General features: G+C 45.0%; 1 protein-coding gene and 1 pseudogene across 4 annotated transcripts in view; one reads left to right on the top strand and one right to left on the bottom strand.

Annotated features, from left to right (window-relative positions):
* The window catches only part of SUSD4 (sushi domain containing 4), a 141,666-nt gene extending 119,932 nt beyond the window's left edge, over positions 1-21,734 (bottom strand). For 3 of the 4 annotated variants that reach the window (XM_050760730.1, XM_050760735.1, XM_050760744.1), the window contains exons 1-2: positions 21,515-21,734; positions 20,722-20,910 (exon numbers count right to left, since the gene is read on the bottom strand). In XM_050760730.1, the coding sequence (XP_050616687.1) occupies positions 20,722-20,875 (154 nt within the window). In that variant the 5' untranslated portion in view covers positions 20,876-20,910; positions 21,515-21,734. Of the gene's footprint in view, positions 1-20,721; positions 20,911-21,296; positions 21,389-21,514 lie in introns of all 4 variants that reach the window. The other variant, XM_050760733.1, reaches the window with a different exon arrangement.
* Positions 21,735-25,433: 3,699 nt separating this feature from the next.
* Positions 25,434-25,506, top strand: LOC126944388 (uncharacterized; annotated as a pseudogene).
* The last annotated feature ends 1,122 nt before the right edge of the window (positions 25,507-26,628 follow it).

Here is a 26,628-nt window from a genome sequence, read left to right as displayed (position 1 = left end):
CCAGTCCCACCACTTCTAATTCTAGGACCCTCAACCTATCCTTTAGCCTGTCTCTGCCCCAGTTTCCTCCTATGAAAATAGGAATGAAAATGGTACCTAATTCATAGAGTTGTTGTGAGGCTCAGTGACTTAATTTATGTAAAAACCCTCAAAAGTGCCTGGCATGAAGCAAGTAATTGATAAATGCTACCCATTCATATTATTAATATTGTTACTACATTTCCTGCTATATTGCCGGTCTGTCTCCAAAACATGCTCTTGGTACACGCCAAAGTCAGTCCTTCCCTGGCCATGAACCTACCTTATGCTTGCCCCAACAAGGCCTATGTTCATGTTTTCTGCTAAAATCCTCTGCGGTTCACTTCCTCCTGTTGAAATTGCACACATATATTTTCTTCATTCAACAAATGTTTATTAAGCTCCTACCTTTTTGTTTTGTTTTGTTTTCTGCGTGAATGTGATTTTTCTTTGTAAAAAAAATGCTTTGTAATTTTTGTGGGTACTTAGCAGGTATATATATTTATGGGGTACATGAGATGTTTTGATACATGCATGCAATAAACAATAATCACATAATGGAAAATAGTGTATCCATCCCTTCAAGCATTTATCCTTGGTGTTATAAACCATCCAATTACACTCTTTTAGTTATTTTAAAATATACAATTAAATTATTTTTGACTATAGTTACCCTGTTGTGCTATAAAATACTAGGTCTCATTCATTCTTTCCAATAATAAATTTTGTTTGTACCCATTAACCATCCCCACTTCCCTCCCACCCCACCTCCACTCCCCTCCCACTCCACCTCTACTCTCCTTCCCAGTGTACACGTCTTTCAAGGCCTAACTTAAATGTCATCTCTGTCACAAACTCTCCCCTCTTCAAACAAGTGAGAACAATCTTTCCTGTTCCTGAAGCCCACAACCCTCTGATTATGTGCCCAACATCTTATGTCATGACTGTAGGTGACAGAATCACTTCCCAACTAAATAAATCCCAGCCCCTACGGTAGAAGCCCTATTTGGGGATCAGTAGATCCCCTACAGAACCTGGCACAGAATGCCTTAGATTAATTATTTCATGCATGCATTTAAGTGAGAATTACTAAGTACTTCCAAAGTACTTAGTAACTTAATGCTCAAATGCATCGATGAAATAATTAATCTAAGGCACTATTTTACAATATTGTGATTTCTTGCCCAAGACAAGCATTTTAAGGCATATGAATATTGAACTTCTGCTGGACTAAGCCGCATATTCTTGCTAACCTATATATGTAACAGAAAAGTTTTCAAACTTTCCCACTTGTTAAAGGTCTGAAACATGACAAATACCATTTCTCCACTTTTTAAAAGTATGTAAGTGTTGCATTAATATTCTCATATAAATCATTAACTGCTTCATCCTGCTTTTGCTTCTGAGTTGGCTTTGATGATTTCACCATAGTAAGGCATTGTAAAACCTCACAGTTTATGCTCATGAATGTGAGGTTTTGAGCATGAAGGTCCCTCGTCATGTCTGTTCCTGCAAGACAGTCTGGCACAGGAAAAACAGTTCATTCACGCTACACAGTGTTCATGAAACAATGGGCTCCTGGCCACCAGGGAACCCCAGAAAACGGCCTGAGAGTTTGGGCCTCTGTCCTCTGGAGATAACAGAAACAGCTGTCAACAATGTTCTGGACAACATCAGAAAGGAACCTGTCACTCTGGCCTTGGGCCTGCCCACATGTCTGGGCAGCTGTCTGCCAGCGCTCCTCAGCCAAGCCGCAGGGGAACTGTAGAGCCCCAGCTGAGGGAGACTGAGACATACAGAAAAAATGAGGTGACAGAGGACGGGGAGTGACCTTCCTAAGGAGGTAAGTCTGAAGGACTATAGCTTACTGAAACTCCACAAAAAAGTACAAGGTGTTCCCTATAACCAGGGGACGCCATCTGAAGCCAGAAGAAAGGCAAATGCATTTGAGGGAATTGAAAGAAGTACTTAGCTGGGCGCGGTGGCTCACGCCTGTAATCCCAGCACTTTGGGAGGCCAAGGCGGGCGGATCACAAGGTCAGGAGATCGAGACCACGGTGAAACCCCGTCTCTACTAAAAATACAAAAAATTAGCTGGGCGCAGTGGCGGGCGCCTGTAGTCCCAGCTACTCGGGAGGCTGAGGCAGGAGAACGGCATTAACCCAGGAGGCGGAGCTTGCAGTGAGCCGAGATCGCGCCACTGCAGTCCAGCTTGGGAGACAGAGCGAAACTCAGTCTCAAAAAAAAAAAAAAAAGAAGTACTTAGTGGATCATACATATATGAAATACATTCACCAAGCAAAAACACGGGGGTGGGGAAGAGGCTATTCAAGAAGGTTTATACAATGAGATCTCATCATACCCCAGTCAGAATGGCTATAATGAAAAAGATTTTAAACGATCATAACAGATGTTAGCAAAGATATGGAGAAAAGAGAACTCATACACTGTTGGTAGAATTGTAGATCAGTACAAACTCTATGGAAAACAGTATGGAGATTTCTCAAAGAACTAAAAGTAGAACTACCATTTGGATCCAGCAATCCCACTACTGGGTATCTACTCAAAGGAAAAGAAATCATTACATTAAAAAGACACCTGTACTTGTATGTTTATGGCAGTACTATTCATAATAGCAAAGATGTGGAATCAACCTAAGTGCCCATAATCGAATGACTGGATAAAGAAAATGTGGTATATATACACAGCAGACTACTACTCAGCCATAAAAAAGAAGAAAATCATGTCTTTTGCAGCAACTTGGATGAAACTGAAGGTCTTTATCTTAAGTGAAATAAGCCAGGCACAGAAAGACAAATATTACATGTTCTCATTCAGAAGTGGTTGCCAAAAAAGGTGTACACATGGACCTGGAGAGTGGAATAACAGACTCTGGAGACTCAGAAAGGTGAGGGGGTGGGAAGGGGGTGCAAAAGGAGAAATTACTTAATGGGGTCAACGTACATTATTTGGGCGATGGAAACCCTAAAAGCCCTGATTTGACCACTCTGCATGCATCAAAATTGTACTTGTACCCCATACATTTATACAAATAAGTAAACAAGGGTTTACATGAATTTAGGGAGAACAAGATTCATAGGCAGTAAGAATAATACAAGCATGTTGGCTAGCATTCACTGAGCTTGTGTTCTGAGTCATACCAACTGTAAGAACTTTTCCTTGTATTATCTCATTTAATCCACATAAGCCTCAAGAGGTGGACCCTGTTGTGATGATTCCCAGTTGTCTGGAGGAAAGCAAATGATGTTACAGAGAAGGCCCATCTGAGAGAACACACTGGGGTCCCCGTCCCAGCTCTGCCACTAACCAGTTGTGAAACCAGCACCTCACTCTACTTTCTGGGCCTTCGTTTCCTCATCAGTAAATAAGGCAACCTCTATGGCCCCTTCAGCTCTTACATGACAAACCCCAAGCCCAGACTGAGTGGACTACAGATCTAAACAACAGGAACATTCATTATACTTCTAATATTCAAATGGAAAAGAAAAAACTTTGTTCATATGCAATTAAACCATCCGTTTAGAACAGTAGAAACAGTAGCATAATCACAGTTCTAAAGTCCATAATGCTTCAATATGTCATAACAACATGCTGAATTACAGAGATAACTGAGACAAAAGCGTCATTTTTGCCTGTTTATTGGAATATTTCTCATTCTGCCCATATTTTCAGTGGGAAAAAAATAAATATGATTTTTTTCCACTCATAATTTTCTATAACTCAGGCTTTTGAATCTTACCTATCATTCATCTCTGACTTTCCCGTCCTGCCTAGCACAGTGCCTTGCATATAACAGACTCCACATATATTTGCTAATCAGTCTACCTGTTTTATATCTATTTATTCTTATGCCATGTAGACAGAAGCCACTTTGTAACAAGTTTCCAAGCCAGTTGTGGCAGGAAACTTTTCTAAATTGCAGGATGCTTTCAATTACCTTGGTGGGTGAAGGATTAAGTTAAGGGGACAGCTCTAACGCCTACCAGTCCAAATAGAGTTGCTGGCCAGCACTGCCCACTTTTTCTCTTTAGGCCTTCCCAGTACACTACCAACCCTAGCCTAAACGTGCATAAGCCCAAAACCTCAATCTCTTGAAAACTGTTTCCTTCTCTTTGTGATCTGTATTAACAGTTTAGGTACAGACTTACTCTAAGCAGTTTGTTCTAAGCTTGTGATTTTTTTTAAAAGCTTGTTGGGTTAATGAACCCATGTGAGATTCTGCTGAAAGCTACAAACCCACTTCAGAGAAATGCACATGCAAGTCTTCATACATGTTCAGACGTGGGGCTGGGGGACGGTTCAGAGACCTCCAGGAGCTGGTCCATGGGCAAGAAGCTAAGAAGTTCTGGGAGGTGCTAAGCAGAGAGGGGCAAGCAAAGAGACTGAGACCACAATGGACGCAGCCACCATGCTCTCTGCCAGGGAGCACGAGACTCCTTCTCTAACAAAAAGGCCTGCAGGTCTCATAACATGGGCCTGTTAGAACGGCACCAGCACCAAACCTGGACTCATGAATCATTCAGAGGTTTTAACTTTAAATATCAGAAAAAGAAAAAAGAACAAAGAAAATGTTTTGAGTAGGAGAGAAGAAAATGTCCCTTAAAAGATAAATTCAAAATGACTTAAAAAAATATATGTGATGGTCTCCAATTACTATGGATATTAACTCATCAGTTCTCTGCAGGATAACTCCCCATAATAATTCAATATTTACCTGACCTAAACCAGGGTGGGCTCAACGGATGGCCTGGGGCGCCACTTGCAATTGATTTTTAGTGGCCAGCAGCTGTAATCGAATAATGTGAGTGTCTAGCAGTAGTTTGATTAGATTAGAGCAAATGTTATGGCCCTGTAATTTGGAAAATTCTGCAAATTTGAGTTTCCAGATCATCTCTGGACTCCATCATCAGTGCCCGCATGAATAGCAGACACTTAGGAAATGTTTGATGAATGACTTAATGAAATGCATGAATAGGTAAGCTAATGGTTTGTAGCCCCTGTCACCTTCACCATATACAAACACTGGCAGTTTCATGTGGCTACACCTTTGCTCATGTTCTTTTCCCCTTCTTCACCTAATTGCCACTTCCTTCAGAACTGAGCTCCAGCATCATCTCCTCCTGGAAGCCTTCCCAGATTTCCCCTAGCTGGGATAAGAGCTCTGGGTTCCTTACAGCACCTTTTCATCAGAATTAACATTTGTCTTCCTTTGGTATCTGCTAAGAGCTGAATTGTGTCCCTCTAAATTCACACATTGAAGCCTTAACCCCCAATATGACTCTATTTGGAGACAGGGCCTTTAAGAGGTAATTAAGGTTAAACGAAGTCATAAGGTGGGGCCCTAATCCAACGTGGCCAGAGAGCACTCTCCCGTCCCCACTCCTGCACCCACACCAAGGAAAGGCCATGTGAAAACACAGCAAGAAGGCAGCTGTCTGCAAGCCAGGAAGAGAGCCTTCACCAGAACCCAGCCCTGCTGGCACCTTGATCATGAACTTCCAGCCTCCAGAACAGTGACAAAATTAATTTCCACTGTTTAAGTCATCCAACATGGTATTTTGTTAAGGCAGCCCAAGCTGACGGAGACAGTATCCCACATAGGCTCGAGCTCCTAAGGGCCAGGACTGTACTGTGTTCTTATTTCTAGTCTTAGCACCTAAGGCAGCCCTTGAACATAGTTAAGCACTGAATACATTATTGTTGAACAAATGTAAGAGTGGATGAAGATAAGAAGCCAGAAAGACTTCCTCCCTTTTCCACCCTTAGGACTGACTGCAAAGCCATGGTTGGACCTTCATCACTGTCAGTGAAAACCTCAATACTCCAGGTGCTGTCACTCCCAAGAGAGGGGCAAGGCGCAAGTCAAGGCCAGACATCAACCCTCTCACTGTCCTCCCTGCCCATCACTGCAGCTGTTGTTGCCGCATGACTCAGATGTCAGAAGTAAAGAGGAAAGGACAGAGCATTCAGAAATAATAAAACCCTTGGCTCATTGATGTCCTTTATTCACACAGTAGCAGGTCTTGGCTGTTCAACTTGGCTGTGGAGTCTTTCAACCCTTAATCAAGCTATGAGTACTCAACTGGGATTATGTACGTATGCTGTGGTTTGAGAGATAAACAAGAGGAAAAGTATAGTGCCTGCCCTCGAGGAATCTGTAATGTGGCTGGAGAGGTCTGATATTAGGGTTTGCTCTCAGTCCTTCCCACATTTGTAAGTTGGTAGACAAAGGTTTACTGAGTATCTAGAACACACAGGCCACAGTCAGGTGAAAAAAAGATGAATCGGCTGTGGATCCTAGCTTTAAGGAGCTTTTATAACTAAAAAGATAACAATAACAATGAAGATACCAATATTTATTGAAATCTTACTACATAATATGCATTCTTCTGTATGTTTCTATAGATTTAACTTATTTAATTCCCACAACAGTTCTATAACATGGGTACTATTATCCCCCATCTTACAGAAGAGGAAACGGAGGCAGAGGCAATTAAGCTGCTTGCCCCATATATAAAGCTACCAAAACAGTAGAGCAGGGATTCCAATCTACCCAGGATTGCCACATGGTGACAGGGCCCTTCTTTCCCTCATCTCTAGAATGATACAGCTGCACTATGTGCAAAATTTTCATATGTTGGTGAAAGGATAGGAGGGGGCACAACATCAAAAGTAGGGGCACAGTCAGTTGGGAGCAGGTGGGTCCAGCGGCAGCTTGCTCAGCCAGGTGCCCTCAGTCCCCACTCTGTCCAGGAAGACCCCGCAGGGAAGCAGGAGGCTCCTTGCAAATCCCAGCCCAGATCATCTCCTGGGCTCTCTCCAGCACCCCACACCATGATCCTAGTGCTCTGGGAGTTCTGAGAACACAGAGATTTCCTGGAGCTGGGGAGGAAGCCAAGGACCATCTGAGAGTCTCAGGAGGTTGTGGCAGTGAGATGGAAGCTGACAGAGGGGTGCCCAGACGCAGGAACAGTTGTGGAAAGGCCAGCTGGAGGAGAGGGCACAGAGGCTTAGGGTAGAGTCAATGAATGGGGTCAGCAGGGCTGACATGAATTTTGCACCATCCTTGCTTTCCCAAGTCCACGCATCATCCTGGGTGCATTCGCTCATGTGAACATATGGCCATCTCACTCTTCAACCTTATGAAAGTGTGTGTCACTTAATCCAGTAATGGTACTGAAAGAATAGTTTCAATGTAAACTGAAGGTCCAGGAAGCAATGGGCTGGTACAGTCTTTTGCATTTCCATGGACGTTAGCTTAGGCTACGTCACTGAGAACATGACCCGGTTTAGCAACAACATCAACACAGCAGGCACCATAAGAAAATACCAAGTATTAGAAGACCAAGGCACGTAGGCAGCAAGATGCACACAAACCATGCAGCAAAGTGAAGGTAGAGGCCAGTAGCCAACTCTGCTTTTGATTAAAGCCCCTGTTAACCACACTGCATGGAGGAAAATGAGAAACAGCAATTTTGATAGCAGCAATGACAGAGTAACAGGAGTCTACCCCTGAGTGTGGCTGCAGTATTCCACCCAAGATGCAAAGGCAACTGCTACAGAGATAGGGTAGGTTCACTCCCAGCTTTAGATACTCTGTGTGTTTGAAGAGCTCCCAAAGAACTGGGTCTTCCTTCATCTGGAGATGACAAGGGGTAAGAGCTCTCTGTGTGCTCATTTCCATGTAAATGAAAACTTCAGCAGCAGATTTTCAGCAAAGCCACTCTCGAGGGGACAGATAAATGCTCTTCTACCTCCTTAAACCATACAAGACCCTCCCTGATTAATTCAAAGCCCACTGCACAGACTGCACTTTAAGGAGCACTTCCTCAAATCAGGCCCTGGCATTCCAGGGGCCCACACGTGGCAAAGATCTAGGAAGGTCTGGGGCCGAGAAGAGGCTGCAGCAAGTGACTCTCAGCAGGCTACCAGGTTGCTTCCCTGAAGGGCTCTGAGGCTGGACTGCAGAGGATTTCCAGGCATTCTCGCAAAGGACTAGGAATCCCAAGGTCTCCAGCCCACAGACACCCAGAAGCAGCATCCTACCTGCAAAGCTATAAAGAGAATTCCCAAGAGTTTGAGAAAGCAGGCAGCTGGAGGTGAGAGGAGGCAGTCAACAACAAGGATAGGCACTTAGTGAGTCACTGGATTTAAATGCAACTGCCGGTTCACCCCACTGTCCTACCTGAGCCCAGGGGGGCGAACTCACCATGCCCGCACACTTCCAGCAACAGAAATAGCATGCTGGATAAGGGGGAGGCAGAGTGAGGGATGCATGGAGCACCTCTCTCCATCACGGACCTCCGGAGCACCTATAACAAATCACTTGCCTGCTTCACATGTTTAATTTCTTTTTCCTGAAGCTTCTGTAGGCACACAAAAGGAGCCGACTGGGCTTGGGCCAACAGCTATTGAGAAGTTCCTCTCAACGCCACAAGGACCTTCTCCATCTCCAGACGTCACCATTCACTGAACATGCCAGCAGCAGGCACTGAGAACAGACTGGCACATCCCATTTTGCAGCAAAACAGCTCCTCCAGCTGCCTGACATCATGTCCACACACAATGAGCTTTCACGGGGGTCAGGACCTGCACGTGGGAAGGCATTTACATGCTGTGCAGAGCACTCCTTACCCTCCCTTTGTACTCAGGGAGGCAAAAGGCAAAAATAGCCCTAGGTGCAGTGGAGAGATGTCTCCCTCCAGATGTGCAATAATTACTCTGTTTTGTATTTATCAAATGCCTCTGACACTGCCTCCTGTATACCAGCACACCCTATGTCCCTGTGAAGTCCAGAGGAACAAGCCTTATGGCCCCTGATTTACAGATGAAGAAACCAATGCGTGGCAAGGTTAAGGGACTTGCTTCAGAGATGACAGAGCTGGTCACAGGGGATGGGGTGACAGAGAGATCACTCTCTAACAACTGAATATTTTGAAGATGAGCTGACAGCCAGAGAAGACTGAATCTTTGAAAAACTCAAGGACATGGCTGCCAAAAAACTTGTGCAGGGAGAATCTGTATCCGGAACGCTGAGCATATTTTTTAAAATCCCAGTGCCCCAGGACAGAGGTAGGGGCAGCAGCAGGGATGACGCCCCCTGGCCACCATCACTGCAGTATTCAGGTGACAGACCCCTCTGCTCAATGTCCCCAGGAAGGGAAACACTCAAAGCCACTCATGGCCACACTGACCCTGCTGTACTCCTCCTCTTAGCTTTGTCCTCCCATTGAAGGCTAGAAAGCTACTCGGGAGGCTGAGGCAGGAGAATTGCTTGAGATGGGGAGGCAGAAGCTGCAGCAAGCCGAGATCGTGGCACTGCACTCCAGCCTGGGCAACAAGACTGAAACTCTGTCTCAAGAAAAAAAAAAAGAAAGAAAAAGAAAAGGTTCTGGCTCTTCTGCAGCTGAGCCTTGGACAGTTCTGTGTGGATTCTCCACCCCCTCAGCATAGGCTGGGGGGACAAAACAAAGCACTGCCCTCAGGAAATTTATATTCTAGTTTGGGCTACTTAGGAGACTCGCATTGACCTAGGAGGGTCAATTGACCTACGCGAAGGGTCGCATTAACGTAGAACCCTTCTGGTTCTGTCAACTTTCTGTCCAGTTGATATGGGCATCCAGAATTCAGATTACTTAAACAGTAACCGAATAATATACAAATAAGTCTCCTGCCCCCAAATAAGAGGCGCAATCAATTGCCAGAATAAAGTGTTGTTGGTTTCTTACAAATTCTTATTATGACCAATGCTGATGGTCAGCATAACTCCTCAGCCTCCTTACTGGCTTCTCTTGACACTTAAAATGTGTCCCCTGGGCTTCATCTTCAAACTCTCCTATCTGTTCATTCTACCCTCACTTCCTGTGAAACCCAGCTTCCCCTGCAGCTCTAGCGACCCTCTCAACGTAGATGACAAACAAATTTTCATTATCAGTCCCAATCCCTCTCCTGAACACCAAAGTGAGTTTTCAGCTGTTTGATAAATGGTGCCCAGATGGATGTCCTGCAGGTGACGCAAGCTTCCTCATCCAGAATGAACTCATTAGCTTTCCCTCTGAATGACCACTGCTGGAGCTCTGCTAGTGGCTCCTCCTGCTCCTCCATCCTCATGTCCAGCCAGCTGTCCGGCCTCAGTGAATTCTCCCTCTCTGCGTCTTTTACCTCCATTTATTGTTCTCCAGTGAAAGCTCTCATCACGTCCCTTCTAGGTCAATGCGAGAGTTTCCTAAGTAGCCCACACTAGAATATAAATCTCCTGAGGGCAGCGCTTTGTTTTGTTCCCCCAGTGTATCCTCCACCTGTTCACTAATAGATGCACAATAAACACTCAATGAGCAAAGGTCTCTCTACTTCTTTTCCACTCCCACATTGTTAAAGCATTATTTTCTAAAACAGATCAGATCACTCCATGCCCCTGAAGACATATCTTGTAGGCTCCCAGCTGCTACTGTATAAAGTTCAAATTCCTAAACATTGTTAGCTGGGCATGTGAGGCCAACCTGCTTTTCTGGCCTCTTCTCTTCTCAATCTATTGGCCCTTTACTGAAGCTGCCTTGAGCTACTCCTTGTCTCCAGTCCATATTATTTCTCATTCAAATCTCTGCTTTCCCAATCCTCTCTCCTGAAAAATATCACCTTCTGACACCTTCTCTGCCTGGAAAATTATTTTATTGTTCAAAGCTTAGCTCAAATGTCATATTCCTTGGTAAGCCTTCCCCTGCTCCTCCCGCTCCCCAGAGTCTCTGAAATAAACCTCCACTACATGGCACACCATACCAAATCATGACAGTTAGTCTTATAGGACTATTGAGGCCAACAATTGCTTCATCTATTCCACAGGTCTACTTTGGCCTGTGCCATTGGGTATTGGGATGCGTTGTTATGCTATACCCCTTCAGGACAAAGGAAGCTCTTGGTAGGGCTAACTCCAGCACAGTGAATGTAGCAAGAGTGCATTACCAGTTCGTTGGTGGTGATGTTGGTGGCTCAAATAGTTATGATACTTCCCTCAATGATGCCCCTGATTCTCACAACCATGGAAGGCAGATGGTCCAAGTATTGTCTTTTCACAGATAATGAAATTGAGGCAGTAATTAGGTTACTGTCACTCAGCCAGTTGGTGACAATAGCATGGAAAACTGGCCCTATGTGTTTTCTACAAGACCCTATACTTTTTCAAGTCTTTGCCTCAAAAAAACTTAAGTCATTATTAAAAGCAAATGATTATGCTTGTAATCCCAGCACTTTGGGAGGCCAAGGTGGTTGGATTACTTGTGGTCAGGAGTTCACCTGGCCAACATGGTGAAACCCTGTCTCTCCCCAAAAATTAAAAAAGTAGCCAGGTGTTATGGCACACACCTGTAATCCCAGATGCTCAGGAGGCTGAGGCAGGAGAATTGCTTGAACCCAGGAGGCAGAGGTTGCAGTGAGCCAAGATTGCACCATTGCACTCCAGCCTGGGCAACAGAGCAAGACTCTGCCTCAAAAAAAAAAAAAAAAAAAAAAAAAAAGCAAATCAGCACCTCCCATCTACAAAACAATGCTGTAAACAGAAGGATGATAGAAAAAAGCCTAGTCCACCACTTACAGTTAAGGGGAATAATCTGGGCAAGCCTTTTAAATGTCACAGAGCAATTCAGACCATATTGTTCTAAATCAGAGGAACTGTACATTTCTAAAATATTACACCCCCTTTTTGTGTAAGTATAATTTAAACACTTAGGCCAGGCGCAGTGGCTCATGCCTATAATCCTAGCACTTTGGGAGGCCAAGGTGGCCAGATCACGAGGTCAGGAGATCGAGACCATCCTGGCTAACACGGTGAAACCCCATCTCTACTAAAAATACAAAAAATTAGCTGGTAGTGGTGGTGCGTGCCTGTAGTCCCAGCTACTCAGAGGCTGAGGCAGGAGAATGGCGAGAACCCGGGAGGCGGAGCTTGCAGCGAGCCGAGATCACACCACTGCACTCCAGCCTGGGCGACAAAGCGAGACTCCATCTCAAAAAATAAATTAATTAATTAATAAATAATAATAATAATAATTTAAACACTGAGGTAGCCTTCATCAGCCACCGAGTATATGCTGTCATGTTATGACCGAAACGTACAGATGAGCCCCCCAACACACACACAAAACGTTAACTGAAAATGCATCCTTGGGTTAGATTCTAACGTTGACACTCAGAGTTGTTTAATAGTGGTAGCTTAAAAGGACTGTTGAGAGCCTTTCACAAGATTAATTCTAAACCTATTAAATGTTTACAAAATAAGCAGATCCTATTGTTTCTTGCCTGGAGAAAATCAGAATCTAGGTTTAAGTATTTAGGGAAGTCTGAAGCATTCTTCTACGTACTGAGAATCTGAATTTGAAACTAGTTAGAATAGCAACAATGCTGTGGATACAAAGATGTTAAAGAATCCACCATAAGAATGCTTTTTTTTTTTTTTGAGACAAGCTCTTACTCTGTCCCCTAGGCTGGAGGGCAGTGGCTTGATTTCAGCTCACTGCACTTCTGCTGGGACTACAGACATGTGCCACCACACTCAGCTATTTTGTTGTTTGGTTTTTTTTTTTTTCAGATGGAGCCTTGCTCTGTCACCCAGGCTGGAGTTCAGTGGCACGATCTCGGCTCACTGTAACCCCCACCTCCCGGGTTCAAGCGATTCTCCTGTTTCAGCCTCCCGGGTAGCTGGGATTACAGGTACATACCACCATGCCCAGTTAATTTTTGTATTTTTAGTAGAGATAGGGTTTTGCCATGTTGGCTAAGCTGATCTCAAACTCCTGACCTCAAATGATCCACCCACCTCGGCCTCCCAAAGTGCTGGGATAACAGATGTGAGCCACCGCACCGTGCCCATTTTCTTTCTTTCTTAAAAAGAACCTCCCTCTTACTGATTCACCCAATTCAACCACATATGTCTTTTATAAATGCAATCAGACCCAAAAAATAAGGTCTTTTTATATTGTGTTACTCTGAGAAAAAAACGAATATAATGCATGGGTGATCCTCCTTGCTCATTTCCACTTCCACGCTGGTAATTCTGGGAGACAAAAGTCACAAATTTCCAACAGAAACATGAGATAACCAGGCTACACCTTCACTTGCAAAGAACGTCGCCCTTACTCATCCTCTCTTGAAAACTCAGTGGATTGGGATGATAACGAAATGATCACTGATCAGGTTTACCAGGTTCTGCAATTCTTCTTACTCCTAAGAACCAAAATCTATTCCTGGAGACTGGGTGTGCACTCTTGGGTACACAGATAGGGTCATGCTTCTGTCTGCCTGCAGGCCCCGACGTGCTGTCGCCTGCACATGCCTCTGTTACACAGGGGAGGTTCATCTATAATGGCACTCCCAAATTTATTGTCCTTTCCAAATAATATCAAGAATTATTTTGACTTCTCTGATGTTCCCAGTTTACCTTAAGATTAATAAAGCAATTACAATACTCTCAATTAAGAAGCTATTTGAGCAACTCACTTAATTATTTCTATTTTTTTTTCTTGAGTGGATAGTTTTCTTCTCTCTTAGGGCAGTACAACATCCTTCTTCTGAGAGAAGAAGAAATATTGGGCCAAATTCTTTCCTAAAACACAGCATCTTAAGCTCATACCATCTAACATGACTTTCTGAGTAAGTGACTCTCAGATTTTACAAACTGTCAAACGTTATTTTTACTTCAAATTTAACCTTTTAGGGGGAACTTTTACACACATTCACAAACCTCAGATTTCTTTTTCTTTTTTTTTTTTCAGTGACAGGGTCTTGCTCTGTTGCCCAGACTGGAGTATACTGGCACGATCATAGCTCGCTGCAACCTCAAATTCCTGGGCTCAAGTGATTCTCCCAGTTCAGCCTCCCAAAGTGCTGGGATTACAGGCATGAGCCACCGCGCCTGGCCAGATTTTGTTTTTTGTTTACCTTTTGACATATACTAACTAGATTTTCATCTACATCATACAGTTGAGAAGATAAGTTCAAAGTCTGGACCAAAATGACGAAGAGGAAACAAAGAGGAAAGTCTTGACCAATAGAAGATAACACTCCTAATCAGGCTTTGTCTGATATCTGTGGAACCCTGGGACAGCAACCTCACTGAGGACATCTCTTGAAATTTAACAAACAACAACAAAAAAAGGCAGAAATCAAAAAAGAGAGACAGAGAAATACTCAAAATCTCTTCCTTATCTTACTAGGTTGTTAAGAAAATTAAAGGTGGCGATACAACTAAAAACATCTTGCAAACTGTATACTTGTCAAGTGCTTATCCAAATTACATGAAAAAGAACCACTCTTAGGAAGGCTCTCACTAAGGTAGCAACAGAGCGCAGAGAACCATCAGAAGGGAATGGTGATGGCAGTGACAGTCACTAGCAGAAGGCCCCAGAAACCACCCACTTGTTTACTCACCTTTGGCAGAGCAGGTAAGAGTCAGGCACAACCCATTCTGACTCCCTTCTTCCAACAGGCACAAAAGGACAGGCACATGGGTTTCTGTCCTCTTACTATTCACCATTCAGAGCCCAAGATTCAGGCACTCTGGCCTTCACTTTGTTTTGAGTTGTGGGATTTTTCTTGTTGTTGTTGTTAATGATTTGTTTACATGCTTTCTGCATTTTGCTCACAACACAAAAGATTTCCCTTCTCTCAGGGCAGGGGGTGTTCCAAAATATTTGATAACTCAGCTTAAAGAAAAATGTTTGAGTCAAATACAATATGAAGAAAAAATGTATTTAGGGATTGGGATTTCCAAGCCCTGGCATGCTAAAAGAAAGATTATCATTAAAAGAATAATCTGGGTCACCATGCCCCACTTGTAAGCTAGGTGATCTTGGACAAGTTGCTTAATCTTTCCATGCCTTCTTTTCTTCTTCTATATAATAAGGACAAATAACGAAATCTACTTTATACAGCTGTGAGGAATTAAATGAGTTACTATACACGAAGTGTGGAAAACTGAGTTGGTATGTAATAAGCACTCTTCAATTATTATTGAAGTATTATTAACAATTTGGAAACTTTTATCAATCACCCGAATGTTGGCCAATTTAAAATTTTGTCCCTTTTCCCAATCTCCCATGGTTAACAATAGTTGAACAGCTCATTCTTATGAGAATGGACCAATAAATCAATAAAATATGTAAGAATATATATCTATCCATCAGTCCTAGATACTGTGATTGGTTTTGGTGAAGCAGGACCATATTTGTATACAAATTTGAAAGCCTATCCTTTTGCCCCTTTCTTTCCCTCAATTCAGAGGCAATAATCCCAGTGATCTATTTAGACATACTGTTACCATGTGTGGTTATTTCAATTGTCAAACAGCAAATAAGCTTTCAAAGCAGGGCAAGGATAAAGAGGAGCAGTCTGCAAAATCACTTTTCTCATCAGAATCAATAGAAAACACTAACATGAAATTTTAAATCAAATGTAAAATATGTGTGAAAAAATAATTTTATGCATGCTTTTTGCATTTAAACTTTTGAGAAAACACCAACCCTTACTTGTATGTTTTCTCAGGAGCAAGAACTGTATTCCCTTAACTGTGTATCCCCAGGATATACAACAGACACTGGAAAAAGATGGATGGACGGGTGGGAAAAAGAGAGCCGGCTTTACCCAGATTTTAGAATCCATCAAATTCCTGTAATCACAGAATCGAATATTAGTGGTATGAAAGGAACTGAGTCAAGGGTAAGTCATACCACTTGACCAAAGCTAGGTGGCAATTTAAGGACAGAGGCTGAACTTGAGTTCTATCCATCCTATAAAGAATGCAGAGCTCTTGTTTATACCACAGCTTCCCATCTAAAGGTAAGCCTCCTTGGTTTTTTGCAAGCTTTGGAAATATGTCTCTGAAACCAGGAACAGAATAATTCAGGTGCTTTTCTTCAAGTATCTAATCAGTATTTACTGGAGACAGGTCTTCACCTACATTCTTCATTACATTCAAAAATTAAAGAACCACTGATTCTCTGATTTGCCTCTTCAGGCCTCTGAGACAAGAGATTTGCTACTTGTTATACAAAATCCTTCTGCCTCCAAAAGCTTTCAGATTTCACCCACTGGATAAATCAAAAGAGTTTCCATGCTGCTTATATTAAGGTAGCCTTTTGTTGAAGAAACATACATTAGAGTTAGAGGAGCTGGGACTTTGTGTACAGATTAAATGCAGTTTGAAATTGTGAATTTTAGATGTAGCATTGAATGAAAAGCTTTCAGTCTACCATGTAAGAAAGTGTTTCTCAATAAAACCAAGGGACTTAACACCTACAAATCAGTAAGTCAGTCAGAAAGCATCTGTTTCTACCTGCTGGCACACAGCACAGCACTAAAATGACATGAACCAAATGAGGGTTCCAGGAGCTCAATTTAGCTGCACTAGGACCATGACTTGGGTATGCAGAAAGGGCAGCTAGACCGGGGGTTTGCATGAGTCAGAGACCTAGAAACAGAGAAAGGAAGACAAGCCAAGCTCAGATGATATTTTGCTCCTGCTCTCCACCCTTCAGTGGGTTCCCCACTGCCTGCTGTGACTTTCAGAAGGCCCCTTGGAGCTTCTAGGACTTTTACAATAAGGTTCTAACCTATTTTTCCTTCTACCCTACTGATTCCTTGCAGGTATAGTATATTCTAGATTAAAAGACTATTTTCTGCTCCCTGAAGAGTCCAATCACATAACCACCTCCACACCTTTGCACTAGCTATCCCTCCACCTGAGATGCATCCTCCCTCCCCACCATCCTATCCTAAGTGCCACCTCTTCTCTAGAGCGTTTCCTGATTTTCCTTCCAACCTCACAGACTACCATTAATTGGATGTGGCCCCAGCTATCATGAAACTTTTGCACTTTTGTAAAAAGTAACTCACTCATGGTAATTATTTTCTAAATGGTATGGCAGTAATTTGGGAGTCTTTTTTCTTGCTCTCAATCAAAATTAGCTGAACATCTATGTGTCAGATGTTGTGCTGGGTAACTGAGACACAAAAATGAATAAAGTCGAGGTTCTTGCCCTCAGTGGGCTTGTGGTCTAGTATACGAGACAATATTATTATAGAGGGTTGCAGCTAGTGCAATGGAAACCCAGGTAAGGGAAGAACTTACTGACTAAAGAAATATGAGAGAGGTTATGGCATTTAAAAGTTGGGGATAGAGAGAAATCCGAGAAAATTTGCTCACTTAGGGAAAAAATGAGTAAGAGAGAGTTATAGGTAAAAATAACATTTATGCAATAGTGCTTGGCTCAGGACAGGGGATAGGCACTCAATGTTTATTGAATGAATAAAGCAAAGGTCTCCAGAATTATGGCATTGTCTCAGCCCCCTCCTCCCTACTATTACTTATATTTACTAAGTGCCTACATGTTTCCCATCCTTCACACCAACCCCATAAATTAGGCACCATCATCCTCATTTTATAGATGAGGAAGCTAAGGCTCCCAAGTCCTGGGACCCCAAAGCTATCAAGTGGCAGAGCCTGATTGAGTTATTTATTATATAGAAATGTGCTAAAGTTATTTAAGTTATTTATAATATAGAAAGTTATTTATAATATAGAAAGAAAGCTAAAGTATTGCGTTATTTATAATATAGAAACGTGCTAAAGAATTCACCTTAAAGGAGTCACTTGTTGAACAAACTCTTGGCTCTCTTCCTTGAAGCCTGGGGGTGAGGGGTACTCTGGGCATCCTTCAAAGCCCAGCAGATCTCTGGTCAAGTGTACTGGGGCAGAAAGGAGAGAAACGGCTGAAACCATGCTCCATGCAGATTCCACGCACGGCAGGGTCCTATATGTCCCCACCAACCTAATATGAGTTCTTGCACAGCATTTGGTCTCAGTGGCCCCAAATGAGGGCCCTCTTCCTTAATGACAAAAGACAACCTGCAGAGAGCCACCCAAACATCATCTCAGGACAAGTCAGGCTTATAAAAGTTTCCCTAGGGTTCAAAGAACTGAATTGGAGCTCTGGCATTCTAAGACAAAGCATTTCATTTTTGATGGAGTTCTTGTTCCTACTTTTCTTTGTCTAATCATTTTCTCAATGTCTGCCTTTCTAGCTCAGGCTTTTTCTTCAATACTTGTACTGGGCACATGGTTTTTTTTCCTCCTAGCTGAGACGATTATATCTTGCCATTGTGGTGTTCCTTTTCCATTGAAAGCAATCAAAAATGAAAATCCACATTTCAGAACAGTGTCTATTAAATATATACCATTTTGTGTATGAAAAAAAGCACTCTCTGAGGGCTGATTTTCAGCTCTGTGTATTACCTGAAGATTAGATAGTGGGTGAGACTTCTGCTCCTCACAGGCCATTTGCATTTAGTAATCGAGAATGATGGCAGAAAGTCTGGAGTAGAAGCAACTTATTTTAAGGAATGCCTTGGTCTCAAGCATTGCTAATCAAAGTGTGGTCCTTGGATCAGCGGTAACTGCTTCACCTGGGAGCTTATTAGAAATGCAGAATCTCAGGCCCCACTCCAGACCAAATGAATCAGAATCTGCCTTTTAACAAGATCCCAGGTGATCTGTATGCACATTAAAGTTTTAGAAGCACAGGTCTAGAGCTAAGGTGTATTTGCTTTTATTGCCTTACTGGAGCCTCCATGTGCATTTCTTTCCTAAGAAAAAAAATCTCTGTATAGTGAACTCCATAGGACATCCCCCACCACCCTTGCCTGCCCAAAAGGTTTATTCATAGAAGAACTGTGAAGTGATAAATATTCTTCCAGAAATCACACTCTCAGCCTGAAGGAGTTCAAAGTGACACGAAGCTGATGGCTAGCTTCCTGCAGCGTATGAGTGCCTAAAAAGAAAGAGCTCCGAGACTGACAGGCGACAGGAAACCCTTACTCCTATCCTCTTCTCCAAGGCTCTGGATATTTTTGCCTGGCATGATCCCCCCCGAGGAAGGCAGGGAAAAAAGACATGCTATAGGAACCTTAGAGGGAACTGTCATAAGACCGAGGTGGCCATGACATACACTGAGCTCTGAAATGTTGAGGAGGATGCTCTGTAAACACGACCAAGCAGAACCAAGAGCACAAAACAAATCTCGGCTGTGCTCAGACCTCACCCATCCAATAACAATAGTCAAGACAAATGTAAATGAACCTTGATTCACTAGTCTGTCATCTACAGAAGATAAATGGACCAAGAAGATGGAAAATCACGTGGACCTGGTTTGAGAGAATGAAAGCTAGAACTGGGAGGCAAAAGCAGAGAGGAGGGGAGGAAATGATCCAGATTCACCAAATACTGTTCTGCCCCTCTATTCCCACTCATCTGTGAAGCAGAGCTGGTGTCCACGGCAGATCAGAGGCTGTGACCAGAGCCCTCGCAGGCCACACAGGTGCTGGGCTGGCCTCACACTTGACCTTTTCCTCCATGAAGAGGAAGCCTACCTCAGAGAAATCTCTATAAAAACTACAAGCACCCAAAAAGTTATTCCTTCTTAAAACAAATATACAAAAATAAAAATAAAAACCAATGTCCACCCAAAGCAAGAGTTTTTTCACTAATTTTGATACATATGCATATTGCAATAAACACCTTTATACTCTGGGCATCTTTCAGAAGTCTAAGTTGGAATGCCTGGGTCACTGATTACTCTGTGTTAAAGCCCAACGTGTTACACCTCTCCTCCACTTTTACTAATTTTTCACTCATTTTTTTTTTCCATTTTCACCTTCGAATTCTCTGAAACAGCAATATTTTAAAACGCTAAAATGGTTTATTTATAGCTATCAATACTTGCTTTTCAACCAATTATAATTTATTTATATATTAACAGTATCTCAGCTCCTTCTAACGTCCATATCAACAAGCTCTAGAGAACGTTTGCAATGGACAGTAATGACGGACAGCAATGAGCAGTGGAGGCAGGGAGACTAGGCTCTGAAATTCAGACAGGAACTCCATCTGTCTTCCTCTACCACAATCAAAAGATACCCCTCCCCCAGAACCAAATACGTTATAGATTAGCCGCCCACGGAGGCTGAGGCTATCAATTTTATTTCAGCTAACTTCTACTCCACAGAAGAGCGATTCACTTTATTCTCCGAAATCAGACCTCGATGAGCAAAGCAAACTGTCAGAGGCACACCTGAAAGAACACCTCTGCATCTCCTCCCCGCCCCCAACATACACAGACACGCTGCACACGCAGGGAAAGGGAAAGTTAACTTTCAAATAAACCTGCCCCTCAGCCAGTCTGACCATGTTTCCAGACCCTTCACATTCTCAAAGGTGGTTCTTACAACTCTTGCTTAAATCCAGAGGCTGAAATCTGACTTCTATCTGCTGAAGGCATTGACAAGGGTCAGAGGTCCACAAATACATCACTCCCCCGCCCCCCCTTTCTTGGCCAAAGTGGTAATAATGGGCCAGGCTTTATTGTCTTTCCTTGGGAGAAGCCAGGCCCGGAGGCTGGTGGGAAGCTCCAGACAGAATGTGGGTGTGTGAATCTGTGCGGGCTCCACAGGGGAATTTTCAGGGAACTCCAGCGGTTTCGGAGAAGGACGGCCATAGGCTGGGACGCAGGCACCCTCGCGTTGTCAGATCCTCCTGAAGTCTGGGTGTATGGGGGAGGGGTGCAAGGCTGTCCTGGCAGCTAGGCTCTCTCTCCCCTCTGGGCCATCCCTAGGCCCTCCCAACACAGCTGGGTCACTCACCGCCCGTTAGCTGTGCAGGGCCGAAGCACAGCGCCAGCTGAAACCACAGGATCACGGCCAAGAGTCTCTGGGGGGACTGAGGTTGCTGCTGCTGCTGCTGCTGCTGCTGCTCTAGAAATCCATCTCCAATGCTCGGGTTCATTCCATGATACATCTTTCATCCAGAGAGGGCATCCAGCTTGCAAGGGTCTGCAACCAGAAGCGGAACACCACAATAAGCCAGTCTGTCCGGGCTCGGGGGCCACGCTCTCCCTCCTCCGCTCTGGGACCCGGCGCCTCGGCTTCCCAGGCTCCATCCTGGTTCCTCCCCCGCGCGGCCCCCGCCCCCTTTCCCACGGCGAGGTCCCCCGCCTTCCCCCGAGCCGGGTGCACTGAGTAACAGCCGCCGTGGGATGCTGCGCGTGCTGGGGGATGGAGGACAGGAGGGAGGGCAGGGGTTAGCGCACATTGGCTCCGCGCCGGTCCCCGGGATTCAGCAGCTGTGCCCACCACAGGAAAGTCTAAAGCCTCCCCGCGTCTCGGGGCCGAGAGGACACTTTTCCCTGGGCCTATACATTGCACTCTGGGAATCTCACAACGTGGCACCGTCTGCCCCAGCTACTTCTCTGGTTTTCCTCGGGATTGGGATGGATCCTACTGCCCCAGTCCCCACTGAGATTTCAATGCGCTGTCAAAAAAAAAAAAAAAAAAAAGAATTTCTCCCTTGGGGAGCAGCACCAGGCACCAACTCCCCCTCCCCGGCCTGCGAGCGCCTCCCCGGGACGGAAGCCCCTTCCGGGGCTTTCGGTCTTACCTGTGGGTCTCATGCATGCAGCTTCCTTCCCTCCTCCGCCTCCTCCCCCCGCCAGTCTAACCCGCATCTGTGCGCGACCTCTGCTGCCGCCGCTGCGCGAGCGAACGAGACGGAAGCTTCGGCGGCGGCGCCCGGCTCCAGCTCCCCCGCCCGCGCACTCCCTCCCCAGGCGCCCCCGAGCGGGCGGGTGCGGGGGGAGGACTGGAGCCCGGCCGCGCGCCCCCGCGGAGGCGCCCGCGCGCCCGCTACCTGAACTCGCGAGCGCGCGGCGGCGGCGGCGCGGAGAGAGGGAGGGGGCGGGGACGGGGTGAGGTGGGGGGCGGGGACGGGGCGAAGGGTGCGCGGGCGCGCGAGCACGCGCCTCTGCCAACCCAGCCGGCGCCGCGGCGGGGCCGGCGACCGGCGAGGGCGGGGACGGGTAAGGGGCCAGCCGCCGCGACCAATGGGAAGCCCGCGCGCCTGCACCTGTCGGGGCGCGAGGCGCCGGCTGCCGCTCTCGCACAAGCACGCAGTTGGGTCGCCCCTTCCCCGGCGCTGGACTGCGGCCCCTGCCCAGGCTGCGCGCCAGGTCAGGTGCCCGCCCCGGCCTCCGCGCTGCCTCTGGTGCCCCCAGCCCGCGGCGCGGCGCAGGAGAGCGCTCCGCCCTAGAACTGGCGCCGCGGCGGTGGCTCCAGACCCAGGACGAGTGCGCAGCCGGCCGCTCCCATCCCCAGAACGCTCGCTCCCATCCCCAGAACGCTAGCCACGGACTCGGTTAACTTGAGCACTGCCAGTTGCTCAAGTCTCTTAATTTCCCGCTTTAACCCCTCCCCGCTCCCACCTCCGCCGAGGCTCTGCGCGTCCCCGGGGAGACCGAAGGACGACCTGAGGCAGCTGAGAGACACTCTCCCCCTCCCCCGCACCCGTGGTATTTTCCCTCTGCCAGCCGCAGGCGTTGTGAGTGAGGACCCCTGCCCGGTCTTGGAGATGCGCGGGCCCCTCGGAGCCTCGGCCTGGGAGGCGCTCCCCTGGGCGGGGAAGCGGGGGTGGCGGGTGATCGGTGACACGCAGGTTGGGTATCTGGAGGAGGGGAGGCTTCCGGGGTCTTAGATCGGAAGCCAAGGGGTCGGTGGTAATTGCCCTCCCAGCCCCAAGTGGAGAGAGTTGGCCTGGTCGGTCCCCTCTCTCTGCGCCGATTCTTTTGTGGGAGCTCAGCCCGCAGTGGTTGCAGCTCTCACTCCCTGCCGGCTCTGACCGCCCGCGGTCGGTTTCAAGATAGGGAAGCCCGCATTCCAGCCGCATTGATTAAGAGGTGTCAGGTAATGAGGTGGCGTCCACCCGCCGCACTTTAGAACCAGTGACACTCCATGACTCTGTAGCAATTTATGGATATGAAAACTATGTGCCTGATACAGCTACCAAATCATCCCTTGCTTCTGTCGACTTTCCCAAAATCTCACATACTGATGGTAGTTGGGAAATTACAGCTTTTACTGTGTCAACTCTTACTGGGAGTGATTTTAACACATTCTTTCAGGATAGACTAGCTTTTAGTAGATAAATTAAGCTCCGTTATTTTGTTTTTTGTTTTTGCGTGTGTGTGAACTTGAGATGGCAGCTTTACACAAAATAAACAAGATTTTGACTAGCACAAGTCCAGCTTTGATACAGCTTGTACTTTGGGACCCCAAAATATTAGTAGGGGACCTTCCACCTTCCCAAGGTCCTGTGACTGTCTCTACAGTTTGAATATTTATTCCATTTTTCTTTCTTAGTAAATTTTCTAAATCTTTTTAAATATCCACCAGATCAATGACGGTCAGAAATATTTGTTGACCATGCACATGTGCTTAACAATTGTAAGAGGTATATCCAAGTGCTGTTGAAATCTGTTCTTTGGCTGGAGTACAATCTATTTTTACAGAGAATGTTGGGACTGAAAGGAACATTCAAGTTTATCTGATCCAAACATGGGATCTATGCTTGAGTCTCCTCTCTGACATTTCTAATAAGTGGTCATTCAGCCTCATTGAATACTTATCAAGGTAGCCTGTTTATATTTGCCAGCAGGTCTCTTAGAAAAGTCTTTCTTATATTGAACTGAAATTTACTTCCCTGAAACCTTTACCCACTGATTCTGGCTCTCCCCTGTGGGCCCATGCAGCTAAATAGAATTCCTCTTTCTTAGGAGAGCATCTCATGGCTTTGGAGATGGCTTCATGTTCCCTTGAGTCTTCTCTTCTCTGGGTCACGCATAGCCATTTCCTTCAGTGCTGCAATTCCCAGACTTTTCACCAGCCTGTGGCCTTTCTCTAACCCAGTTTCTCAATGATCATCCACCCCCAACAATCAAAGTTTGTTTCCAGAAAGAGGCCCTACTTTCGTTCTGTGGGTTCTGACCAGTACAGGCCAGTAGTGTTGCTTTCTGTATTTTAAACAACTTGCTTCTATTAATTCAACTGAAGAAGACAAGCATTTGGAGGGCAACTACAGCATAACATATTGTTATTATTATTACATATGTTATTATTATTAATCATTTTCTACATTATCCCATGTATTATTTTTGTAGGGCTGCCAAAACAAAATACCACAGACTGGGTGGCGTAAACAACAGACATTTATTTTCTCACAGTCCTGAAGGCTGGAGGTCCAAGATCAAGGTGCCGGCAGGGTTTGTTCCTTCTGAGGTCCCTGTACATTGCTTGCAGATTACCATCTTCTCCCTGTGTGATCACATGGTCTTTCCTCTGTTGTGTCTGTGTCCTCTTCGCCTCTTTTTATAAAGACACCAGTCATATTCGATTAGGGAACACCCTAACGACCCCATTCTAACTTCATTGCCCTTTTAAAGACCCTGTCTCCAAATATATTCATGCTCTGAAGTACTGGGAGTTAGGGATTCAACCTATAAATTTTGGGGGGGACACAATTGAGCCTGTAACATCCCACAACAAAAATACAGTATATTTTTTAAAGTGTAAAATATAAAACAGAAACATACTCATCATGGGTGAGGATGGTGAAGACAAAGGAGGTCAGTCCATTTTTTTGGAGACCATCCAGCCAATGAAAGCCTCAGATTTGAAGTTAAGACAGTTCAGGCCGGGCGTGGTGGCTTACGCCTGTAATCCCAGCACTTTGGGAGGCCAAGGGCGGATCACAAGGTCAGGAGATTGAGACCATCCTGGCTAACATGGTGAAACCCCGTCTCTACTAAAAATACAAAAAAATTAGCCGGGCATGGTAGCGGGCGCCTGTAGTCCCAGCTACTTGAGAGGCTGAGGCAGGAGAACGGCATGAACCCAGGAGGCGGAGCTTGTAGTGAGCCGAGATCGGGCCACTGCACTCCAGCCTGGGTGACAGAGCAAAGACTCCGTCTCAAAAAAAAAAAAAGTTCAACTTCTTCCTAATAGTTTTTCTGCCATTCCACAGCTATTTCTATGAATACCTTCTACCTAAGGGAGTTTACAAAAGGAGTCATCTTGAATTTATTTTGTTATGTATTTTTTCTGAAGAAGAGGAAGGAAATGAAGGTAGATGGAATGTAGAAGAGAATATGGTTTACTTCCTATTAAGTGGGAGCAGGTACGGAAACCTGACTTTATCTCTCTTCCTCTCTCAACTCCAGAACCAATACCACTGGGGACAGGAACTAAAGCAAAACCTCAGAGTCCTCCTCCCAAAGACAGGAGAGCACCAGGGGCTTTTTTTCTTAGAGACTGTGCCCCTCGTCTGATTACATGCCTTCCGTCTACCCTCCATGCATGAAGTTCCCCACTGTTTTCACTCTTCTTTCCTCGTGGTATATATTATGATTTCACTTTTGGTGGCCAGTAATAGTTCACTCTATATATAGAGTTGAGCACTGACTATGAACTGGACACGCTTCTAGATGCTGGGAGTTCAACAGTGAACAAAGACAAAAACCCCTGCCTTCAGCTTTGTGCAGTGGCAGTATCATAGCCAATGAAGTTTATCTCAGGTGATTATTGCTAATTGAAAAAAACCCTGCCTTCCAGGAACTATTCTAGTTAAGGAAGACAGATGAGAAGAAAAGAAGGAAAACATTTTCTGTGCTAGATGGTGTTAAGCGCTAAGCAGAATAATACATTTGGGAAGAGGTAGAAGAAAAATGTAGGTTACAGTATGGGCTAAGTTGTAACAAAGTGTTCCAAATATATAGTAAATTAAATGGAAGTTTATTTCTCAAATATGTAAATTTCTTACCGTTGGAGGTACAGGGCATGGTAAAATGTCTGGGGCATATCTGCTCCAGAGTCATTCAGGGACCTAGGTTCCTTCTCTCATTACTCTGTTGTTCCCTGAGGTCTTCATTTGCATCATTGAAGCTGGATCATTGGCATTTCTGGGGTCTGGCCCAAAGGAAAGCCGTTGGGGGGTGGTATGGAGAGAAAGAAAAGAAAAGTATAAGGTAACAATTTTCTTTCAGGCAAATGAGGAAGAAGTTACACAAATTAGTTCTCTCACATTATCATTACTGAGAACCTAGTCAGATGGCCATACCTAGCTGCAAGGGAAGTTGGGAAATGTAGTCTTTATTGGACAGCCTGGAGACCAGAAAGAAGAGAATGGATTGGAGGGGACATGGGAAACTGGCAGTCTATGGCACCTTATGTATGAAGATAGAGATGGTGACTTATTTTTCTTAATCAATATTCAAAGGAAAATAAATCATTCGCACCAATCTCTTACTGACATTGAAAACCAAACTGGAGCCAGTTGTTCTTCTCTTCTGGCTTTCCTCAATCCTGCACACCCAGGAATACACACAATCAACCAGAAACCCTTTAATGAGCCCAGAACATACCAGAACATGAGCCTGGCATGGTACCAAATGCTGTGTTTGGGTGTAAATCTAGAATTTGCAAAGTATCTGATTCACCCATTGTCTCTGCCTTAGAGAGACACTCAGCAAGGAGACAAGCTTCAGGGGCTGGAGTGTGGAACAGGATAAATAAGCTCATTCAGTCACACTCCCATCCATTCTTCCTTCCATTCGAAGTGCACTTACGGTGTACTGAGCATATTTCAGTCATTGTGCCAGGTATGGAGAATACAAAAACAAAAACACTTACTTTTAACAAGTTTATAATCTATGGGGAGAGTTGAAA

The sequence above is a fragment of the Macaca thibetana genome, chromosome 1, assembly GCF_024542745.1.
Source record: "Macaca thibetana thibetana isolate TM-01 chromosome 1, ASM2454274v1, whole genome shotgun sequence".
Classification (NCBI taxonomy): domain Eukaryota; kingdom Metazoa; phylum Chordata; class Mammalia; order Primates; family Cercopithecidae; genus Macaca; species Macaca thibetana.
Note: the sequence above shows the minus strand (reverse complement) of the source record. Positions and strands in the feature narration are given on the sequence as shown.